Here is a 24432-nt window from a genome sequence, read left to right on the forward strand (position 1 = left end):
GCCCAGAAGTGGATTGGTAGATAGTATAATTCTGAACCTGGTCCAGGTGTTTGGACTTCAGTTCCCATCAGCTCCAGCCAGTATGGCCAAGGGTCAGAAATGCTGGGAATTGTAGTCCAAAACACCTAGTTGGGTAAGACTGATATAGCTGTTCAAGTACTGGTGAGATATGTTCCCTGTAGCTGGCCCAGTTGGTAGCATAGTAGCTGTCTTTTGTCCTTACATTTCTAAGAAGTCTTTAAAGGCATCCCCATGTACAATGCATTAAAGCAGTCCAATCAAGAGGTTACCAGGGATAGGACAACTTTAGCCAGGCTATTTCTGTCCAGGAGGGGTCACAGGTGGCACATCAACCACAGCTGGTGAAAGACTTGCAACATGCTCTCTGTGGGGCTGCCTTTAAAGATGACTCGGAAACTTCAACTAGTGCAAAATGAAGCCATCCAGTTGCTTGTGGGGAACAGAGAGCATGTAACACTGTTTCTATACGAGCTGCACTGGTTATCAGTGTATTTTGGGGTTCAATGTAAAGTGTTGGTGATTACTTTTAACACACTAAATGGCTTGGAACCTAATTATTTGTAGGACTGCTTGCACCTGTATGAACCCATCTGGGCCCTAAGATCAGCCACGATGTGCATTCTATTGGGTTGGTGGGCTTAAGAGACAGGGTCTTTTCTGTGGTGGTCCCATCCTTATGGAATGGCCTTCCACAAGAAGTATGCCTGGCTCCCTTCCTACTTTTAAATGGGCCTTAAAAACTTGGATGTTTCAGTTCATTTTTCATTGAAAAATATATAGAATTTTATATATCACAGTTTTAACATATTGCTATTATTTTTATTTTTTATTTGTATTAGAATGATGTTTTAATGTGTCAGCATTTGCCAGCTAATGAGGAGGCTGAGCCAGGAAAACTGCAGCTGGAATTTCTCAGTTACCTGGGAAACTCAACAGAGCTGAATCACAGTCACAGAGTAGGGCTTTAGAGGCAGGCAGAGTTGGGGTCAAGTTCACCACAGAGTCTAAACACATGGAGAACTGAATGGGCTGAACACAGGGTTTTTACATTGTTTCCAGTGTTTTCCCTGGGCTGCACTGAACCTTTTAACTACTGACACCAGGTACTGGCAAGTAGCCCTGTAGCTTCTGAGCAATGGCCTGCTGATCCCTCAGTCTCACGGGCCTGTGCTCAGCTGGGGTTGGAGGAAAAGGCAAGGCCTGGGGGGCGGGGAGGTGGACTGGCAGTGGTCTATCAGGATTCCATCCCCTTGACCAGGTGCCCTGTCCCACAGTCTGCAGGGTTCGAATATGCGTATCTGAAGGTGGGTGCCCAGGACAGCATAGGGATTCTGTTGGTGTACCGTCCACCCCGCTGTTCAACAGTCTCCCTTCCTGAGCTAGCTGGGGTAGTCCCGGGGTTGGTGTTGGAGTCCACCCAGGTTGTTGTTCTGGGGGATTTTAATATCCATGCTGAGGCTGCCCTGTTGGGAGCTGCTCAGGACTTCATGTCCGCCATGACAAACATGGGTCTATCCCAAATAGTATCTGGCCCCACCCATGCTGCTAGCTGGGCACACTTTGGACCTTGTTTTCTGTGCTGGATGGGGTGACAGGGATCTGAGAGTGGAGGAACTTTCTATAGTTCCATCATCAGGGTTTAGACTTGCTGGCACTCAGAACCTCTGCAGGGGTGGAGGACCGATTAAGATGGTCCGCCCCAGGAGGCAAATGCATCCGAATGGTTTCCTGATGGCTCTTGGGGATTTTCCTATTGCCTCGGCAGGTGATTCTGTCAAAGCCCTGGTTGATCTCTGGAATGGAGAAATGGCCAGGGCAGTGGACATGATTGCTCCTGAGCGTCCTCTCTCACGATGTGGAGCCACACCAGCCCCCTGGTTTCCCAGTGAATTGGCAGCAATGAAACAAGTGAGACAGAGGCTAGAATGATGTTGGCGGAAAACTCGGAGTGAATCCGATTGAACATGGGCTACAGCCTATTTGAAGGCCTACTCCATGGCAATATGGGCAGCAAAAAAACTTTTTTTCCTGCCTCTATTACATCTGCAAAGAGCCATCCAGTGGAGCTGTTTTGGGTGGTCAGGGGCATTCTACACACTGGCCCCTAAGAAGAGTTTTCAGACCTTTCAACAACCTGCTGTGACCAATTTGCCCAGCACTTTGCAGACAAAAAGAAAACACATTCTCAAAGGTGCCAATTATTATTATTTTAAAAAAATAAATTCAATGTATTTTGGAATGAAGAGCTCTGCCACTATTTTTGGAAGCTGGCTTAGCCTGTTTCTAAAATTTGGATATGTTAGAATAACCTCTTTATTCTGAAACATGTTGTTTATTTTCTTTAAAGTCTTCATTGGGATCTTTGAGAATGCATTATCCTTTTGCATTCTGTCTGTCTGCACCGTAGGTCCAAGACCATGAAACCTAGACATTTGAAACTTGGCATGAATACTAAAGGTGACAAGGGACTCTGACCCATAATTTGGCATTACATCTAACAGAGCCTGTCTGTTCTGTCCTCTTTAGATAGGCTGTGTTCCCAAGCATGGATTTCCTCCTTCTTCAGCTGAGTTTCCTCCATTGCTAGATTCTCACAGAGAGGCCATCAGCTTCCTGAGTTATTCAAGGTCTTAACCTGCAGCTGGGCAGGAGTGTCCAACTCCTCCAAAGCCAGAGAGAGTTAAACTCCCTCCATTCTGAAGTTCTGCAGCTTGAGCAGGCCCCAAACCAACCCTTCCCTCAGCCTATAGTTAGATGGAAAACCGGGCTAAGATAAACTCTCAGGCCTAGGACTTTCCATGATTGGATTAGGTCCCCAATTAACCTGTATCAGAGTCTGGCTCTGTACTCATTTGCCTGACAGTGGCACTGAGGTCAAGCCCAACAATACCATATAAAATACTACAGAGGAATTGTGGTGAGTTGTGGACAGAATGCCAGACTTAGACTGGACACAACCAGATTCAAATCCCCCCTCAGCCTTTAAGTTCACTGGGTTACCTTTGTTGAGTCACCATTTCTCAGCCCAATCTATCTAACAGGTTTGTTGTGAAGAAAAATGGGGTGAGGTGGCTAAGCATAGCATCTTGAAGGACATGTGGGATCATGGAATCATAACATTAGCCTTGTAGACTTTCTAATCCAATTCCCTGCTTGACATAAGAAATACAGAGCTAGAGTATCCTCAACAGATGGCTGCCCAGACTGCTTGAACACCTCCAGCAAGGCAGATGCCCTCCCCAGGTAATTGATTCAATTGTTGAGCTGCTCTTACTATTAAGATCTAATTTGCCCTCTTGAGCAGCAGAGAACAGATATTTGCCCTCTTCTATGTGACATCCTTTCAGGTATTTGGAATCTTCTCTTCTTTAGGTTAAATATATCCATTTCCTTCCATCTTTCCTCATAGGACTTATTTTCCATACCCGATTATCTCCACTGCTGTCCTCTGAACCAGTTCTGCATTTAGGCATTGCACCCAGAACTGGACACAGTACTCCAGATGGGGTCTGGCTAATGCAGAATAAAGTATAAGTATTACTTCCAGCGACTTGGAAGACTGGGTTCTATTAATGTAGCCGAAATCTCATTAAGCTTTCTTGCAGCTGCATGTTAGTGATAATTCAGCTGTGATTAACTATACTCCTTTTTGCATGTACTACTGTCAAAACAGGTATTTCATATCCTATACTCGTGCACCTGATTTTTTCCGTTTCCTAAATGCAGAACTTTGCACTTGTCACATTGAATGTCATTTTGGTAGTTTCAACTCAGTTCTCCAGTCTATCAAAGTCATTGCGAATTGTAATTCTATCTTCAGAGGCATTAAGTATTTCTCCCAATCTTGTGTCATCTCCAAATATGGTAAAAATTCTATCTACTCTTTTTTAAACTGTTTTGCAAACACATGTGAATCCACCTTATAAAATATAGTAAACAAATAATTTAGTAGTGATAATAGTAGATCCTGAGGTGACAATTGATCCCAGGTCCACTATAATCTTACTCTAAACTCTGTTTTACATGAGTGGTGGGGGTTAAACAAGCCACTATGGCTTGTTTATCCCTGGCATATGCTGGTGCTTGCAGGGCACAATTAGCCTAATTACTTGCCCAGAGACAGCTTGTTGTGCCAACCAAACTCAACAACCCTGAAATAATCCAACAATAGGCCAAGGTTTATTTTAAGGTTTCTGCCTCCTCAAACAAGCCATGCTGCCTGGATTCGGAAGACACGACAAGCTGCCTTTGGGTGGTTAATAAGGCTAACCACGTCCTGCACACACCAGGGATTAAACAATCTACAGTGGCTTGTTTAATTCCCGCAGGTCTTGTGAACCGGGTCAGAGCAAAGAATGCAGGTAGAAGTTTTGCAGGTCACCTTTACCTGTTAATTCCTGGCCCCTTTCACTATTGAACAGGGACAAGTTTTTAAATCACCTGGCTTCAGAGACAAATCTAGAAATATTGTTATAAATTTGGCCTTTGCTGAGTATTGCCCATCTATAGCTCCAGTATTTAGGAAGCCTTTGGTTACCAGCTAACAGTCTATAGCTGAATAATACATTTTAAACAAAGGGTCCATCAGAAATTGTTCTAGGGTGGGTTCCATTTTGGTGTTGTACTAATAAAAATCACGCAAGGAAAAACCTCTATTATTTCATTAAAATATACTTTTTATAACTTCACATCACAACTTCACATTTAAATGGATACTCTTGTTTTTATACTGTTGTTTTTATGTTTCTGATGGTTTTTAATTTTTGTATACTTTTTAATGTTTACTGTTTTAACTTTTGTGAACTGCCCAGAGAGCTTCAGCTGTGGGGCGGAATATAAATGTAATAAATAAATAAATAAAATACATTGTCTAAGATTAAAAAAAAACACTATAAAGGAGAGTATTGGTAATCCAATACATTTTGGACTTAGTCTTAACTTCTAAAACAATCCTATGAAATTCAAGCATACAAAAAAGGCTTAAACATATATTTAAATCTAGAAGAATTTAATTTTGAATTATATCTTTACTCCTTAGAACTTACAGGAGCCCTGTCCTCCTTCTCTTAAGGTCACCCTAGCACTGAGGAAGAACAGCAAATCCCTGCCCTCAAGTCAAGTCGGGTAGTACTCAAGGCAGGCCAAGCTATTATCAGAAAGTTCCACAAACACCTCTCTCTGGAGGTAAAAACACCTGTATAATAAAGTAAATAACCATTTGCTGCCCTTCCCTAACAACCAAAATCCGCTACCGAAGGAAGCTGCCACACTCTGCCTAACAGTAGGACCATCCCGGTCTCAGACTCATGATATTTCCTATCTACTCTTCCATCATCTAGGCAGCAGGGTAATGCGCAGGCGCGCTGTGTTTCGAAGCCGAACGCGCTCTTCGGCAGCTGTTCAAACTTGGTGCGCCTGCGCACTAACGGAACGAGAGGAAGGGAGGAGCCCTCTCGGGAGGAGCGACGTTACGAGTCGTCAGTGGGTAGCGCTTTCGCCGCCATTTTGGGTTCGGTTTCCCCCCCTCCCCTTTTTCTCTTTGGTGGCGGCTGAGGCGAGAGGTCTGCGTGGGCTTCGTTTCTCTTCCTCCAGTACTACCCGCGATAAATAAGGGCAGGAAGCTCGAACTATGTCCGCTAACAGGAACCTGAAGCAAGTGAGGATCGAGAACAGCTCTCCGGCGGCCGCTCCGCCGATGAGCATGGTGGGCGGCGGCACCATGAAAGGGCTCAGGGGTCTGGAGCAGCCGACGGAGAACGAAGCGCTGGCGGCGGCCATGGTGATGGGGAAGGAGGAAGAGGAGCAGAGCGGCGGCGGCTTCACCGTCGACATCAAGAGCTTCCTCAAGCCCGGGGAGAAGAGCTACACGCAGCGGTGCCGCCTCTTTGTCGGGAACCTGCCCACCGACATCACCGAGGAGGATTTCAAGCGCCTTTTCGAGCGCTACGGGGAGCCCAGCGAGGTCTTTATTAACCGGGACCGCGGCTTCGGCTTCATCCGCCTGGTGAGGAACCGCGTCTTTTGGGAGTGTGCGTGAGAGAGAGAACGGAGGAATGAGCGAACAGCCTTCCCCATCCTCGTCGGTTAAGTCAACCGCCTGCCCTTTCTCTTCCATCTCCGGAGAGAACCTTCCTTGCCCGCCTCCTCCCATCAGAGTGAGCCTGCGGCAGACACCGCGAGCGAGGGAGCGAGCGACCCCCGCCCCCTTCCTTCCCGGCCTTCGCGCGCGCGCTCGCTCGCAGTCACCTCCCCCACCCCAGACATCGTCCGCACGAGCGGTGGTCGCCTTCCTGCGTTTCAGTGCCTTCTGAATGGTCCCTCTACATGGGGATTCCCTTCCCGCCCTTCTTTCTACATTCGCCATAGCAAGGGGTGGGTCGCCACAGATAGATCGGGATGTACTAGTACAGCCTTCTCCCATCCCTGGTGCGCTCCAGATGTTTTAAGACTACAGCCGTTGGTCGTGCTGACTGGGGCTGATGGGAGTTGAGCACCAAGTCCTCGGGAGAGCACCAGGTTGGGCAAGGCTGTACTAGTAGATCTCCGGGTGATTTGTAGTAGATTGGCAAAGGTTTCTGACTCCCAATTTAACAGTATCAGCAACAACAAAAAAGACTTTCTCCACTTAAATTAGCCTGCTAAAATAAAGAAAGATTGGGGTAATCAGAAGGCAAATTCCTGGGCTCCAAGGCACCCTATTCTTTAATGTTAAATGCATTTTGCATTTGGCTCAGGTTGGTAGAAATCAGGGTTCTAATAAAAAGGCAAAGTAGCTGTGACGAGCCTACACTCTGCCCATTCTTGATTCACAGTAATATATTCCTTCCCCCTTACTGGCATTAACCACACTGGAGAATTTATTTAGAACACTAAACGTTATTAATGGTTTAACATAATTGCATGTCTGTTGTCTGGACAGCTTTAAACTGAAGCTAGGGTGATATGCCATTTAAATAGCTTTAGTTTAAAGCTGTCCAGACAACAGACATGCAATTATGTTAAACCATTATCAACACAATTCCTAAAAGGGGAAAAAAATTGTCTCCTTTTCACTGTGTGCGCTGGTGGCTGATTTCCTAAAGTGCTTCATCTCCCAGTCTGACTTCATCTGTCTGCTGTTCCTATCCACTGTCCTCGTTTTTCCCTCTGCCTCTTATATAGGATCCCCAGCAAATTGGTTTTGCCATTCATTATAATTGCTTGCTGAAATAAGGCTGGGGAAGGGGGAAAACCCATACCTTGTTTTAAAAGCAAGAGGCAATGCACTTCTTCCTTTACCATATTTCCAGAAGCTTCTTAAGATATTCTCCCTGCTAGTTCATTTTTTGTTAAACCAATGTTATACTATAAAACTATCTTCTATTTTGTAGTTTTGTTGTCTTCAGAAAGCTAAATATTAGCAAACTGAAGGTTGTTCTTTCTATTGTAAAAGATATGTGAGCTTAGCTTTGAATAATTACTAAGAGAGTAGTACTTGTCTTGCATATTGTTTCCTGGTGATACTTCTGGAAAGAGTGGCTCTCACTAGTAATTTTTCAGTTTATTGACAGGTATGCATGTCTTTATGTTTGGGAAAATCATATCCCTTTAATTGCTTTCTATTTTTGCCTATCTGTCCTTCATGGAGATGACACAGAGCAGTGGGAATCTGTAGGGAATCAGTAAAGATTATGGCAGTTTCCACCAGCACAAAACACTTTCAACTTCTAGTGATGATAACGCATCCCTGAAAGTAACCTAGATCAAGCTACTTTTAAATACAAAATGTGACCAATCTTATTTGTAGGCTGGATTTTTTTCTCTAACTATTTCTGGCCACAAAGTTGATGCACTATTACCACTTTATCGTTGGTTTACTAATGAAATTACCACTACAAGTATTACTGCTGAATGGGCTACGTTTGAGCCCTGATTTTAATTTTTGCAGGAAGAATAGAAATCAGTTACACAGTGTGGATGTTTCTGGAATTCAGTTACAACCATTTGTCATACTATGGTTTCCTCTTAAATGATGTTACTTTCATGCTCTTACAGCAGTGTGTGTGAGGTAGCTCCCCCCCCCCATGAGAATTAAAGCATTATCAATAAACTTGTTAGGGAATGAGATGTTTCTTCACTGTGGTCTATGTCTTGAGTAAAGAAAATGGCATTAGGGGCATTCAGAAGGGTATGTTTACCTTTTACTGTTCACACCCTTGTTAGGAGCAGTAGTAAATTCTAAGTAGCATAAGTGCAGTAAGCTAAACCACTGGACTATACGTTTGCGGTTCTAAACCTATGGCTTTGGTTTAAAATTATGCTTTGGAGTGATTTACAAAATTGGCTGGCAACTATCTCCAATCTGTGATCAGAGATAACAAGGAGATTCCCTGCGCGCTATTTCCCCTCCATCAACCACACCATTCTGTGAGGTGATGGGCAGTATGGAACTTAAGTTGTCCTGTGGCTTGCTCTTCATCTCTCAAAGTCCTGTTTTGCATTCTGGCAGCTGTGAACTTTGCAGATTGCATGACACATTTCTGCAGTTCATTCTCCTGGATAGCTTGATACTATGATGATGGAGCCTTGAACAGGGATGGGAGATGCTAGGGAGGGGTTCAACTGCAACAGTTCAGGATCTATTGTTGCTCATTCTTTTGTTAGGATGGTTTCTGCTTCTGCCACATATTTGGAGGCTTCTGATGGAATTGCTGGCCACATGTTGCTGATGCTACAGTAAGTGGTGCATCTGGCTCTAGTGCTAATAGACTGGTTGGTCCCACCAGATTGGGATCTGTATCTACTGCTATGATGCTACCTTTACTTGAGCAAAGGGAGTTGACTTTTTGGTGGCATGCTCTTTCCTGACTTCTATGGACATTGTTATCTTGCAACTGGCATTGCTATGCCTCTTGTTTCTAAGGAAGGGAGCAACTTTTCCTTTCTACTCCTGAATAATTGTTGCTAGTGGTCACCACTTGAACTTTCTATTTAGCAGATAGACTTTCTTCTGGCACTGAGCAGAGGTTCTCTTTGCTGTCTCATCAGATAGCCAGATGAAGATGGATCATTTTAGAACCATGCCTTTAGTAACTTCTGACCATAATTGTTCATTCACAAGTCTGCACAGAACCCCTTTCTGTGTCTTACTGCATTGTTTTTCTTTATTTTTTAAAAATATTTCTAAGCTGCCTTTCTGGACTAGTCCTCGTCTTTGGATGCCTAGAATTCCTGGGTAGCAGCGGAGGTGGTAGATGTCTGGGATGTCTCTGGTTAGCAGTACAACTAAAGATACCTTGAATACAGTTGTTGAGTCCAACTCCAGACTGCAGCCACAGATTGGGTTGAGACTTTCCAATAATGCAGCTGGAACATTGAGTCAGAGCTGTCTCATGCAGACCACAAGAGGCCCATGTTTTTCACAGTTTTCTTACTTTTAATCTTGCACTGGGAATTACTCTGAAAGCTCTGCCGTAGAGTGTTTGCCAGCAGGAGCTGGTCTGTGGATTAGGCAGCAAAGTAGGACATGCTTTAGGGAACTATCAGTGATAGTTCCTTGTGAGTTTTCACCTTGGTTTTCTAGCTGAAATGTCACAGTGAAACATAAAGCAAGTCATGGCTTCTGATTCTGGAATGCCAACCAATTACAAGTCACAGGTTATCAATTTGTATGCCATGCTTAATCATGGCTTGCTTCTTTAGCCATGTTTTCACATGATGTTTGAATTGAGCTGCTGGGAAAAGGTGTAAGTTGTCCCTATGCTAGTAATATTGAGAATGTACTGCTACTTAGAGAAGTATTTATTTTGTCTCTTATCATTTGCATCTTTTTAGAGAGAGAAAAGGAGTTGGAACAGAATTAAAAGAGCCTGAAGACCTTATTAATCTGATGTAACTATGTAAATGTTGCAGAAATGAAGTAAACCTTCAAATTAACACAGGTTTTAGCTGATGAATGCTTTCCTAATATGTTTGGCTTATTTTTTCTGAAGAGGAATATTGAATCATCTGGAGAACGCATGCCTTTATTAATATTATAATCGGGCCTAGATTTGTTGGCTGGTCTTACTGGTCAAATAAAAAAAAAATAGTTACCAGGCCTTCTAAAAAAGACTAGCAGAGATGAGAGCAGCTTGGGCAGTGGTATCCCACCACCCCTGGCCATTTCTGTTCTGTTGCAGGAAAGGTCAGCAAGTATATATATGTGTTTCTGGTTTGATCCCAGATAGCCAAGGTGCTCCAGCTACCAAGCAGCCATTCCAAATTTGGATCTAGGGAGGTGGCAGTGATTGCCATGCAACTGCTGACTCAATTGCTATCCACTTCTGCCACCTGTGTCTCATCCATTTAGGAGGAAGGCTGGTCACTCACCATGCTTGCTGAAGGCTAGTGGTAGGTAGAATTATTGATGCCTGGTTATAGGTTCTGTCTGTTACAGAGAATACATACATACATATATATGTGTGTGTGTGTGACCTAATTCCTGACATATTATATATAACTGTGTGTTATGTATGTTTTCTTGAAAAGGAATCTAGGACTCTGGCTGAAATAGCAAAGGCGGAACTTGATGGAACTATTTTGAAGAGCAGACCACTTCGAATTCGATTTGCTACTCATGGAGCTGCTTTAACTGTAAAGAATCTTTCACCTGTTGTTTCAAATGAACTTCTGGAACAAGCTTTCTCTCAATTTGGTCCTGTGGAAAGAGCTGTTGTTGTTGTAGATGATCGTGGCAGAGCAACAGGGAAAGGCTTCGTAGAGTTTGCTGCAAAACCTCCAGCACGTAAAGCCCTAGAAAGATGCAGTGATGGAGCATTCTTGCTGACAACGTAAGTTTACTTTTTCTATGTCAGTTTCATTGTGGTAAATGTAATTTGAACAGGTCTCAATACCTAGTCCAGATTTCTCCTTTACTTGTCTAAAGAAGCTGATGGTGACAACACCTTCAGTGAAAGGTTATGAATCTATTTTGTAGGATGTTCAGTGAAAGGGGTCCAGTGCAGTGAAGTTTAAGAAGGTTCTCTAAACTCCAATTCTGCTTTGCAGTACTTTATTAAAGTCTTTGCCACCATTGCATTTTGCAAAGCTGGGTGGCAGGTATTTTTATTGCATATTTATTTATTGAAATTCTAATCTGCCCTGTATCAAGAGATCTTAGGGTGGGATACAGTCAGTAAAAATAACTTGACATAAAGTCATAAAACCACAGCAAACCTCCCACAATCCAGTATCAAATCAGCAGTGGTAAGTCATAATCAAGCTATGGTCACTAAAAGCCAAAAGCTTGGGTGAATAGTCAGGTCTTAACTTGGTGCCTAAATGAAACCAGTGCCAGTAGGACCTCCAGTGGGAGGGCTTTCCATATCTGGGGCACTACTTCTCTTGCATCTCCACTTAATGTATCTCTCCCAGTGGTGGGATTCAGAGGAGGGCCCCCTTGGCAGATCTTAATACTTGGGCAGATGTATACAGGGGGAAGTGTGCCCTCAAATATTGAATGTCCTCACTAACACCTTGAACTTAAGCTAGAATTATATTAACAGCCAGTGCAGTTAATTTCAAATGGGTGTTACATAGTTTCTGTATTTCATTTCATTTATTACATTCCTTTACCACCCAATAACAGAAGCTAGCTGCTGTATTCTGTACTACTTGTGGCTTCTTTTTCATCCTCAAGTGCAGACCAATGTAGAGTGTATTGCAGTATCTGGATGGGAAGTTACTTCCATATGAATTATGAATTATTGTAGCCAGGATATACTTGTCAAGGAGGGTTGTAGCTGGCAGGCCAAGTAAAGATGCCCAAAAGCACTCTGAGGCACTGAGGCTACTTAAGCCTTCAGTGACAAAGGGGAATTTAGGAGTACTCACAAGCTACATATCTTCTCCTTCAGAAGGAGTGCAACCCCATCTAGGCCAGGTCACTTAGCCAATTTATTTTATTTATTACATTTCTATACCGCCCAATAGCCGGAGCTCTCTGGGCGGTTCACAAAAATTAATTTCCAAACTGCAAACCACAAGTCTACATTCCTTCTTGTTGGGATTCTGTTTCAGTTAACCAGCCCCCCAAGGAGCTCAAGCCATTATCCACAGAGGCAACGTTAAGCTGTTTCTCTTGCTTCTGGTATTTATATTTGAAAGATGGTAGTAACCACTTGGATAACAGGTTTCTGTGGAGAGAAGAAAGGGAGAGCACTTGACTGTATTTTGCACTCTTCAACTGTGGCATTGTAGCTATTGCTGTTTTCCTGTCACGTGGGCAGAAACACTTCCAGCTATCTTGTCCACTTTTGTTCACGAAGGGTTGCCAGCTCAATCCTACCTTGACTTGTTATCACATTACAAGGACCATTGAGATCTTATGTATATTTTAATGGCAGAATTAGGGAATAGTTTGTGCTCATGTATATAACACTTATTTAACAATGGGTGAATGGGTGAAATATTGTTTTAGGGAATTAGGCACAATGCGCTTTGTACACTTGTTTCACATCTGGTGATAAAATGTTGCTTTATTAGCAAACAAGTCTACTTAGCAGGTTAGTTACTTTTAAAATATTTATTTATTTACAATATTTATATACTGTTCCCCATTCAAAACACATTAAAATAGACTTTTAAAAGAAACAAAATGCAAAATAAACCACGGCTGGTCATTAAGGGAAGGCTTCGTGGAACGACGACGTTTTCAGGGGGCACTGGAAGGAATACGAAGTTGGCACCTGCCTGACCTGCAGAGGCAGGGAATTCCATAGGAGGGTGCCACCACATTGAAGACTCTTCTCCTGGTGGACTCCAGTCAGATGATAGGTCTATGTGGAACCACCATGGCCAAGTCCTCTGATGACCTTGGTGACCGGGCAGTTTGATAGGGGAGAAGGTGCTCTCTCATGTATCCTGGTCCCAAGTTGTTTAGGGCTCTGCACACTAGTTCAAGAATCTTAAACCTGGCCCGGTAGTGAATAGGCAGCCAGTGCAGGTCCCTCAGCAAAGTGGGGCAGCTCCGGACAACAGCCGAGCAGTGGCATTATGCACTAGCTCCAGCTTCCGGAGCAGCCCCAAGTAAGAGTGTATTGCAGTAATCCCATCTTGAAAGTCAAATACTCAAATTTTATCTTGTAGAGTGATATACTTCCATTTGATTATGCAATTACTGTAGTGCAAGACTTTCTATTAGTGTAGGCATTCTCCAGTTGGATTTCAGTACAGGTATCTATATTTCAATACAGGTATCTGAAGCATGTCAGAAAAGGAAATATGCACATGTTTAATTGAACTAGCATTATGGGTTGGGAGAGCATGTTTAATCAAAACTCCTGAATCTTGTTTCTGTGATTTAAATTTGGTTATATGATTGCTGTTGGCATGTCACTTAATGTGAATTTCTCTTGCTCTTTACCTGCGTTGCTGAAAAGCTTTGAGTGTGAATTATTGTTTCTGTTAGTACTATGCTGGTAGAACTGGTTCTGAAATGACAAGAAATATGAAGTCATCTAGACTATAAACAAACATGGTGTTTGTTGATTTGTTTCATTTATTTTGCTCTGGTACGTTTTTCTGGAATCTTTGTTTCGAAAGGAATTGTCTTATCAGTCATCAAAATAAATCAAACTAACCTCAGAGCGGTTTGCTTCAAATACAGTTTACCCAGCAGGAGATGCCATCTTTTCTCTATGAATGTTGAGGTTCCTAAGTGAGTTGCAGATGATTTCCAGTTAGGTTGTTTTTACTACTTACTAGGTTTACTGTAAAGTTGAGCATTCACAAATTCTTAAATGACTGAGCATTGTGAATACACTTAAAAGTATTGCCACCAGGACTAAAGCTACTACCCTATTTCTTCGATTCTAAGACACACTTTTTCCCCACGTAAACATCTCTAAAAATGGGGTGCATCTTAGAATCGCGGGTGTGTCTTAGGTTTTTTTTTCTGTTGGTGGTACTGAAATTAGTGTGCATCTTACAATCGATGGCGTCTTACAATCGAAGAAATATGGTAGGTGTGTTCTGAATGAAACCTTTATGTGACCTCAGAGGATACACAATACATTTCTTAAAACATTTAACTAAACGCTTTTACTATTTTAGAAAATGATATATGCAATACATTGTTTATCTAAAAATAACAATACTCATGACTGGATAAAGTTGAATTAGAATTTAGACCCACTTTTATCATATATAGCAAACCTTTTGACATAGTTCTCTGCTGCAACCTACAAAAAGGGGTTGGTAGTAATTACTGGGCTGATCAGTGTTCTTGGTGAGAAGGAAGGTAAATGTCCATGTTCTTTGGTAGATAGAGCCTTAAGCATGAGTCTTAAGCATGTACACTCAGAGTACTAATTGAGTCAATGATTTCTTTTCTACCCTAGTATCTATGCTTACACAGTATGTAGTCAGTAGTTCCTCTTCAGTCGTATGTTGCGAATAGGACTAATTCAGCATGTATTGTTCTTCATGCTGTTCATACTCATATGCTGTTAAGTAAGCTGCACTTTTGTTGGTCAACTGATATTAATAGCCTTATTATACTGTAGCTTCATTTTATAGGTCTCTGGTTAGTTTATTAACAATGTATGGGTTCTATTTTCTTTTCTTTAGAACCCCTCGACCTGTTATTGTAGAACCTATGGAGCAATTTGATGATGAAGATGGGCTGCCTGAGAAATTAATGCAAAAAACACAACAGTATCATAAGTAAGTATCCATTCATAATATAGAATGTTGAAAAACAAAGAAGTAATCAAGAAGTGAACCAAAACTGCTGAGAAGTATAGGTTTATTTTAAAAAATTGAGTGCTAATACCAGTAAAACAATATAGACTATCAAATCCTTTGTTTAAAATAGAATATTGTATTACAAACTAGGGAAAGGCTTATCATAATTGAAGGGCTATGTTTGTGTCACAAGGGAAGTGAGTGCTAATGGGTAACAGTGTACAAAATGAGAATGCGCCCCAGTGACTCCTATGCCATCATCAAGACTTTTGTTTTGCACATAACTATCTTCATAGGTGAATTTTCCCATGATGTTTTCCCTCACAGTAGCTACTGCCATCATGGGTATTCAGGGCATGATGGGGATGCCCTATAGGTTCTTGTTGCTTGTGAACCTAGCAAGCAACTAGGTTGGGGTGGTTCACAAGCCACTCGAACCCATGGTCTATTTTTGTGTTGCGGGTGGCTTGACAACCACCCTAACAACCCATTCTTGCTGGGTTTACAAGCAACGAACAGCTATGGTGTGCTCCCACCCACCCCAAATATTCAAAATGGCAGCATCCTGGCAAAATCCCTACAGGGGTCACCCTCAGTGGTTTCTAGTTATGTGCGAACCATGCCATATGCTCATTCTGCAGGAAAAAAAACACTGGCTGGATTAGGAGCAGTGTAAGATGGGGACTAGCAGTGTACGATGGGACTAGCTACAGTTTTGGGGGGAATTTCTCCTCAAAGGAATGCCTTTTTAACTTCTCCTTGCCCAGTCTGCTGCCTATGAGTAGTGCCACTGCCAATGTGCACTGTCACCTATCCTCTCACTCAGGATATTAATGTTAATTGGATCTAGCAAGGTTCAGTCCTTAGTCATCCAGAGACATGCCAGGTGGTGAGGACTGCTGTGGCTCCTAGCTGTCTTCCCTGCTTCCTTATCTGAGGAGACTCTCTGGGTGGAAGAAAAGAGCTTAGAAATAGGTGCTACAGGGTTGTAAGTTGCTGGTAGAGAAAAGGTTCTGCACACCACATGCATATCCCCTTTGCTTTTAAAAATCACTGCCCAATTCCTCTTCTTATATGATTGGGACATCTGTGTTTATATTCACATAACTGCTGCTTCCAGATCTTGTTTGGACTTAACTCAGTTTATATAATAAAAGCAATAATGTTTTATATTTAGGAAGACTTGAAGGATTTTATCAAAAATTTGTCACCCATTTATATTTTCGCATCACATTTATGTTAGTAAAGCCTTCTGCTCATGTGAAATGTATCATCTTCTTAGGGAAAGAGAACAGCCACCACGTTTTGCCCAACCTGGAACATTTGAATTTGAGTATGCTTCAAGATGGAAGGCTCTTGATGAAATGGAAAAGCAACAGCGGGAACAAGTTGATAGAAACATTAGAGAAGCTAAGGAGAAACTGGAAGCAGAAATGGAAGCAGCTCGACATGAGCATCAGTTAATGTTGATGAGACAAGGTATTCTGCATAGCCTATTAAGTGTTTTTTTATTACACTGGCTGAAAGATCACTGTAAATTGTCTAGTGAACTGTGAACTGTCTGTGTTGTGGGAGGAAAGCTATATAGTATCCATAAAATTTAGTTTATATTTCCCAGAGTTTTATATGCCACAAGCGGATAGATTTGTCATGCAAATTAGGCAGTGCCAGAGCTACCTGTAGAGAAATTTACCAGCTATGTAAGCTAATGAAGTAGAGTGTCAATTAAAGAAGCTGTGTTTATTAGTTGACACTAATCATACCATTTTTGGACTGCATGTTCTACCTATTTAAAAGAACTGCATGGGAACTTTATATGAGTTACAGCATTGATACAGCAGTTGGCTGCATATACTCTGGTACTATAACCTATTTTAACTAAGAAAACTGACATCTACAGCTTCCATCTGCTGAAAGATTTAAGCATGAGATTAATAAATGCTTTTAGTATTAGAAATCCATTGTTTGATTCTGATTGATATATGCATGCAGCATGTGCCCTTCCTCTAAAGAGTTTTAAGTGGCAAACATTTTAATACTATGGATTGGATCATGAAGTGAATTAGTAGTTGGAGATTTGATTTATAAGTAAAAAAACTACATTTCTTAAATAGTGAAAGTTATCCTTGTATTGTGTATTTTCTGGTGTTTATGCCTATATTGACCAAGCACACATGCAACCATTTCTGTTAAAAAGATTACTGCTAGCTCCTGCTTTGATTTTTAACAGATCTTATGAGGCGTCAAGAAGAACTGAGACGTTTGGAAGAACTTAGAAATCAGGAGCTTCAGAAACGAAAGCAAATACAATTGAGGTATTTTTCTTTAGCTCATGCTAGTTGGATAGTAGTTCTTAGATTTTGCAATTCAAAAGCTGGTGTTTTGAAACTCACATTGGTCCAAACCAGCCTATAAAAGAAAAGTGCAGAAACATTGGATGGTCACTTTGTGTTTCAACTCACTAAGTCCCATAACATTCCCAGAAATGAAGGAGATCATATCAGTAGCTGCCCAGTTGGTGCATCCTTATTAGCATAATGCACTAATGATATCTGCTTTCTATTGTTTTACTTATAATAACTATAGCATAGTTATTTCTTTCTTTATTTAAAATACTTCAATATCAGCCTTCATTACAAAATTTATTAAAATAACAATTTAAATAAAATACAAAGATAAAAAACAAACAAAAATCTGCTAACCTAGGTATTAAACTCAACAAATGCCTGGGTAATCAGATGTGTTTTCAACAGGTGCCAAAGCACCATGAAGGATAGCACCTGTCACACTGAAGGGTGGAAAGAATTCCAAAAGCAGGGCACCACAACATAAAAGGCCCTTCCGCTGGATGCTGCTGTCAGCTTTACAGGTGACAGGATAACCAGGAGGTCCTGATCTGTAGATCTCGGTGAACGAACAGGTCAATATGGGAGAAGGCACTTGCTCGCTAGCATATTAAGGGCCTTATATGTCAACCACCTCACCTTGAGCCTGTCCTGTTAATATATTGGCAGCCAGTACAGTTCTTTGAGCAAAGGTGTAACATGCTTAAAGTAGGCTGCCCCATTCAGCAAATCTGACTGCCAAAATCTGCACTTCTGGACCAATCTCAAAGAAAGGTGTACAAAATTATGCATGGTATGGAGAATGTGGAGAGGGAGACATTTTTCTCCCTCTCTCAAAATATTAGAACCCGGGGTCATCCCATGAAGCTGATTAGTGGGAGATCCAGGACAAATAAAAGGAAGTACTTCTTCATACAGCACATAGTTAAATTATGGAACTCACTACCACAAGATATAGTGATGGCCACCAATTTGGACGGCTTTAAAAGGGGGTTGGATAAATTCCTGGAGGCAAAGGCTATCAGTGGCTACCAGCTCTGATGGTTTTGTGCTATCTCCAGTATTTGAGGCAGTAAGCCTGTGTGCACCAGTTGCTGGGAAACATGTCCTACTTGTTCATCCCTGGCCGATGGCTGGTTGGCCACTGTGAACAGAGTGCTGGATTAGATAGAACCTTGATCTGATCCAGCATGACACTTCTTATGAAGACCCCACGTAGAGACCATTGCAGTAATCCAGTCTTGAGGTAAACAGTGCATGGACCATGGTGACCAGAGCACCCTCATCTAGAAATGACTGTAGCTGGTATAGTAAACAAAACTGGTACAAGGCACTTGAATTATAGTAATTCAGGAGCATTAAAACTGGTTACAAAATCATTGCATATCTTACTGTATTGAGTTATGATGATTACCAAAGAAGTTGAGTGACTGTTCATAGGTTCCTGGTTGAGGCATGTACCACATATTGGCCAAATCAACACTGACACAGAAAAATAGAAATAAAGTGGAGAATAGTGGAAGGATTTGGCTTTTTTAGTCTTAGAAGAGTTGTTTGAACTTGGAAAAGTGTGTTTTTGCATTAAAATATGTAATAAGTATCTTAGAAAAATCTATTCTGTGCATAATGTCTAGACATGAAGAAGAACATAGGCGTCGTGAAGAAGAGATGCTGCGACAGAGAGAACAAGATGAATTGAGGAGACAACAGGAAGGAGGATTTAAGCCAAACTTCATGGATAACGTAAGTAGAACTAGACTGAAATGGATACTTGAGATTTTTCTAGCACCTAATAAAACTGAAGTATCATTTTCCTTTCTACATATACTTTCTCTCCATTATAACTATTTCTTTAAAAGTCACCCCTGGAGTCAATGGAATGATCTCATAACTTTCTGTAATAGAGATAGTGACCACATCTCTAAGGTAATGATGATAAAGGTCGTACATGATTTTTTAAATCTTTTATTATTTGTATCTTAATTTATACCATCTAAGACTTGGATTCCAAGTATTACCATTAATTGAAGGGAGACAACAGTGCTTCTGTCTGGAAAACCATTAGAGCTGAGAAATACTTTCAGAAAAAAGTATGTGTTCCAGTTCTCTTTGACTGTATTACTTTTTTCATCTATAATTTCCTCTGTCAGACTTACACAGAGATGCATTTATTAAACCCTATTTTTCTGCCTTGGAATGCTTTGTATTGCATACGAAATAAGTGTGATATAAGTTAACACATGAAAAATTGTATATAGGAAAATTCTCTTTCAACCATTCTTTTTATCACTTACATAGGTTCCAGTATAAATAGAAATGTGCAATATTTTCATATCAGAACTACAATTACTTTGCTACTTTTAAGAATATGAATTGGAAAGGGAGGAGCATAACTCAGTGGCAGAGCACATACTTAGAATGCAAGGGTTTTAACAGACATCTCTAGCAGGTGATGGGAAAGACCTCTGTACAAGACCCTAGAGCAGGGGTGCAAAATCTTGTCTGCCCCAAGGGCCACATATGATGCTGAGTTGGGAGCTGCATACGTATATGCACACATGTGCACACAGATACACGTCCCAATGATTCTGATTACTCTTTCCTCAGTGCTAGCACTGGTGGGAAAAGTGCTCTCTGCATGAAGAACTCTGAGGGAGGGAGTGGGGAGTATAGGCAGTAGGGAAATTTGGAGGTGATCGGGGGTCTTCACCAGGTGCCAAAAAGACCAGAAAGATGGTGCCAAGCGCACTGTTCTGGCGATGCTACTACTGAGCAGGCCTTCTTCCTAGTGGTTAACTGCCTCACCTCATTTGGTGGAGCCACAGCTACTGTATTTCAGGGATTATAATTGCTTAATGCTGTAGATTATTAGAATGCATTTGAAGGAGTAAAGGTCAGTTAAAACACTACTTTAAAATGATTTAAAAGTCTCTTCCATAATTTTAAAGGAGAAAATAGTTCATAAGCGTTTTTAAACTGCCCCTAATATTTCCAAGTTTTCCAGTGGAATTATTTTAAAGCTTTGGGGGAATAAATGGAACCCCCCCCCCAATTTTCTATCTTTTTTTTTCAAGGCCTTCATTTCTCTGACCTAGAATTACTGTTGCATGGATAGCTAGCAGGGTCCTGTACTGTATTCTTTATAACTAATGTATCCCTCTTAGGCTTCAACAGAGGTGGATTCATTCTCTAGGAAGGTTTGCTGAAAAGAAAAATAGCCAGACTTTGCAGTGTTTCCACAGTTCAGTCTTATGGGTCTTTTATGTCCGTTCTCTAAGAGGTGTCCTAGCTGTCTTACTTCCTACTCCACCTCCACTATTCTTATGTGTGTTCTTCTTTGTGATTGTCCAACTATGGTAATGTTGCACCTTTGTCCCTTCATCATTGCCTAAGGTGGTTGATGCATACTATGTCATGACATCTGCTGATATATAGTGATTTGTAAAAGGTAGACTTAAGTCATGTTCACACAAGTACTTTTACTGTTTGTTTGTGAAAAACCTTCAGAACACTTCTTGGAAATAGTTTGTATATACAATGTGATTTTTTATGTCTTACTTTGTCTTAGTTATGCTTGAGGAGGCTTGAAAAGTTAATCTTATCATAATCTAAGGCTGATTCATGCATGCTGTTCAGCACTCAATAACTGCAGAAGAATAATGTGTTAGCTGCCTCCACTGAAAAACATGTGAGGTGGCATGAAAACTCTCCTTGGTGTTGAGCTGTGTCCACACATGCAAGTCATCAATATGTATGTGTGAACTCCTCCTAAGGGAAAGCTTTAGTTATGAAGTATGAAATGGCATATGTTATCCTTGTGTTTTATTTAATATGAGGAGGGAATGTCAAAGTTGGGTGATCAAGTGTGTTATAGTTAACTTTTTTTACCCACCCAGAACGTAATGGAGAAGGTGGTTTTGAAACACAGTAATGATGTAGTTTAAGCGTATTAATGCATAATTCCAATGCATTTATAAATTCACAATGGGCAATATGGAACTTTGAAACTATATTTGGCACTGTCAGATATGCACCCATAGTTTACTTCATAGTCCGAAGGCCCACACCAAATGAACTTAACTTATAAGTGTGAGATAAGGAATTTAACTACTTGAAGACAGTGATCTGAGTGGTATACAAAATACTTCTTTTGAATGAGGAGAATAATGTAATGGAACATATGGTTGCAAGAACAAGAAAAGTGTTCATTTTACCGCCTTACCCCAAAATTTGCACCTCAATTTATTTTGAGAAAGAAGACTGTTTCAGGACATTTTGAGACATGTAATTGAATTGTACTTGTAGCAGCAGTTGTAATTATCTTGGGCTAAAATGCTGTTGCAACAATATTTTGTAGCTACTTTTCATAATGCTGGTATGAAACTTATGCTGATTAATCAGTTTTATGTGGGAATGTCGCATTAATATATTCCAATCATTCCTTTTATTCCTAATTTACTAATTATTAGATTTAATGGTTTTCTGTTCAGTGTGCAGTTATTTGGTTGACATTTGTTCATAATCTAATAACCTGTTAAAGTATTACAAAACCTGAACAATTCTGTAATGTTTCGTATAGCTATAGGTCTTGGTTCACTGTCTTGGTTTTTATGCAGATAGCCCTGTTCTCCACAGGGCTCTCTATTCTTTTCTTCCAGCATTTGCCTTCTCATTGAAAAGGAGGAGTTCTGAATCACTACTTGGTTATGGAACTGTTCCTGCAGGATCAAACTTTTACTCTTAATTTGCATTGCTGTCTAGAAGGGCACGTGTTCTACTCTTTTTGTATGAATCTGGGCAAAACTGCCTTGAGCACTGATTTTAGTGGAAAAGCAAGATAGAAATTTAATAAATAATTGAATACGCCTGCATGTGTGGGGGATTTCGGTCAGTCACATCTCATATGTAGGAATTTATGTTAATGTCTCTTCATAATTTATTTAGAAATTGTACCTTATCTGGTTGCTTGCAAATTAGGCACTTGCGGACAATAAAACCGATTCCAAGTGACTTGACAAATGCCTCAATCTCTTAACATCATTAAGGTTAGAAGGGAGGCTGCCCAGTAAGCAGCCTCAGTGGTATGCCCCTAGTTAGCATAGATCTTTACCACAATGACGGCTGCATGGCTCGTCCTTGTATTGCTTTATTTTATTTATTTTATTTTATTTATTACATTTTTATAACGCCCAATAGCCTCTCTGGGCGGTTATCCCTTCCAGCCTGCTGTGAGTCAGTACAGATTCTTTCCCTATGCAGTTAGGGAACTCCTGTGAAGCTGCAAGAGTCTAGCTGCCCAGGTGAGGGGATTGAGAAGTGAGGAAAGAGTGTGTTTTGTGGCAAATGAGGGAGACAATGCTGCCCTGTCTAGAATTATTTGCTATATTAGTGTAGCTTCTGCTCCAAAAATAAATGCTTCAGTTTTCGAGATTATATTTTCTAACTGCTTTCAAGTGTGTTTTATCTGTCAGTTTATTTTGACAGTGCTACAGTATAAAAAGACTGAATAAGTATTATGTTTGAAGCCTATAGCTTCAATAATCTAATTTGAAGTTTTCCTATTTGGTGCATTATTGCATCCATTCTTAATAGCTATGCTGTGCTAGTCTTAACATTTACTTTTCAACTCTGAATTGCAATACATAATTTTACCGCAGAATTTATTTTGATCTATTTTTGCTTATTTCTAAGTAATTTGTTTTATGCCTTAGTCTTTGAAATAAGTCCATTTATAATTTCATCTTTCACCATTTTGTTTTAAAAGAGGATATAAGTGGTATGTTCGCTGTATCACTTGGAACCTCCACAAGATTCCATGTTTTAGAGCTAACATAGAATAGTTTTAACTTTTAAGTGCTCATGCTGATTTTGGAAATGTGTGGAATACACAGGTAATACAAAAATATGAATTAAATTTCAAGTTACCTGTCTAAGTAAGAGAAAAAGCCTGAAGTTTTAACTGAAGCCCCTTAACTCCAATATTACATTGCAAAAAAGCAAACAAATTAAAAACAAACAAACTCAAACTCTTATTGAATCCATATGAATACTTGGATACCATTTACATGAACCCATTTCACATTTTATTCTGCAATTCTGGAATTAAATTACTCAAGAGTTAATCCAGCAACAAACCATGGGCACTTGTTTGGTTAACTTGACCCATAAACAGTTCAAGAGTTTCCCAGTTTGCATGTCATGAAAAATCTCAGTTTGTTAATTGAAAGCAGAAATGGCAGTGAGAAGCGATACACTTGCTGCTTATTTTTCTTAAAAGCAGTTCGAGCGGGTGGCTGGAAAACAAAGCACTGGTTTCTAGCTGCCCCTCATCCTCTTCCTGTCCTTTTATTTCTAAAAGTGCTTCTGGACCTAGAGGCATTCTTGGAGCGGGGCAGGGAGAGCAGAATGATTGGAGGCCAATGTAAAAACATTTAAAAAATTTAAATTAATAAAATAGAAATTTGGTGAGAAGCAAAGTTTCTCAGTGGAAACATGGACTGGGTTCACACACCACAATAACCCATACTCAAGTGTTGAGTATCAAAACGTGTGTTGTTGTTGAAACGTGTGTTGTTGTTGAAATGTGGGTTATTGTCTTGTCTGAAACAAGCCATGATAAGAAACTATGGTTTGTTACCCACGAATAATGCACAGTTGACAACCCAACAACATACCATGGCTTCTCTTCATGGATTGCTTGTGGTTAACAAAGCATGGTTTGTTAGTGCAGTTAGGCTCGGATAATACAATAATCTAGATTTTAACAACAGCCCATGCTCAACACATACACAACCCTTAAGTGTGGGTTATTGTGTTGTGTGAACCCAGTCAGTGTGCTTGGGTGTCATGCTGGGGATCCCAGAGATGGGACTATTGTTTTTGCATAGTCTTCAAGAAACTAAGCGTCTCAGGAAGGGATGGTCTTATTGGTTGGGTTCTATTTCTAAGGCTTGATGAAATAGATTGATTGAAAAAATATCAAGTGGATTGATAAAATAAGTTTACTGTGTTTTATCCCTCCACATATGTTTACTGTGTTTTTTACCTCCACATTTTGTTCCAACGTGTGTAGGAATAGTGAAAGAAAAAGAAAAAGCAGCTTGTGTCTTGATGCCACAAGTTCTAATACATTGTTGGTTCTTGGGGTTCATTGAGTAGTATAAAAGTTATAGATGAGATGAACTGAATACTAGAACTCTTACAACATTTTTATTTTGGCAAGGCTCTTTATTCTCTCACTGTTTGGCATGTCAGTTATTCATTCTCAATTTGCTAATTTTTGCAGGAAAAATGGGGGTTGATGTTTTTATGTATACCACAGTTCTCTTTCCTTTATTAACTAGCTTCTTTGGCCACATTT

The 24432-nt window shown here is 40.6% G+C and overlaps 1 protein-coding gene across 6 annotated transcripts in view; it reads left to right on the top strand.

The window, feature by feature from the left end:
* Positions 1-5563: 5563 nt before the first annotated feature.
* The window catches only part of PSPC1 (paraspeckle component 1), a 64119-nt gene continuing 45250 nt past the window's right edge, over positions 5564-24432 (top strand). For 3 of the 6 annotated variants that reach the window (XR_010025484.1, XM_063127063.1, XM_063127062.1), the window contains exons 1-6: positions 5564-6025; positions 10531-10832; positions 14611-14706; positions 16010-16206; positions 16958-17042; positions 18707-18815. Coding sequence is in view for 4 of the 6 variants with exons in the window: in XM_063127063.1 (XP_062983133.1) it covers positions 5651-6025; positions 10531-10832; positions 14611-14706; positions 16010-16206; positions 16958-17042; positions 18707-18815 (1164 nt within the window). In the remaining 2 variants the exon portion in view is untranslated. The remainder of the gene's footprint in view (positions 6026-10530; positions 10833-14610; positions 14707-16009; positions 16207-16957; positions 17043-18706; positions 18816-24432) is intronic. The other 3 variants (XR_010025483.1, XM_063127060.1, XM_063127059.1) reach the window with 2 other exon arrangements.

Source organism: Elgaria multicarinata, chromosome 5, assembly GCF_023053635.1.
Source record: "Elgaria multicarinata webbii isolate HBS135686 ecotype San Diego chromosome 5, rElgMul1.1.pri, whole genome shotgun sequence".
NCBI classification, from domain to species: domain Eukaryota; kingdom Metazoa; phylum Chordata; class Lepidosauria; order Squamata; family Anguidae; genus Elgaria; species Elgaria multicarinata.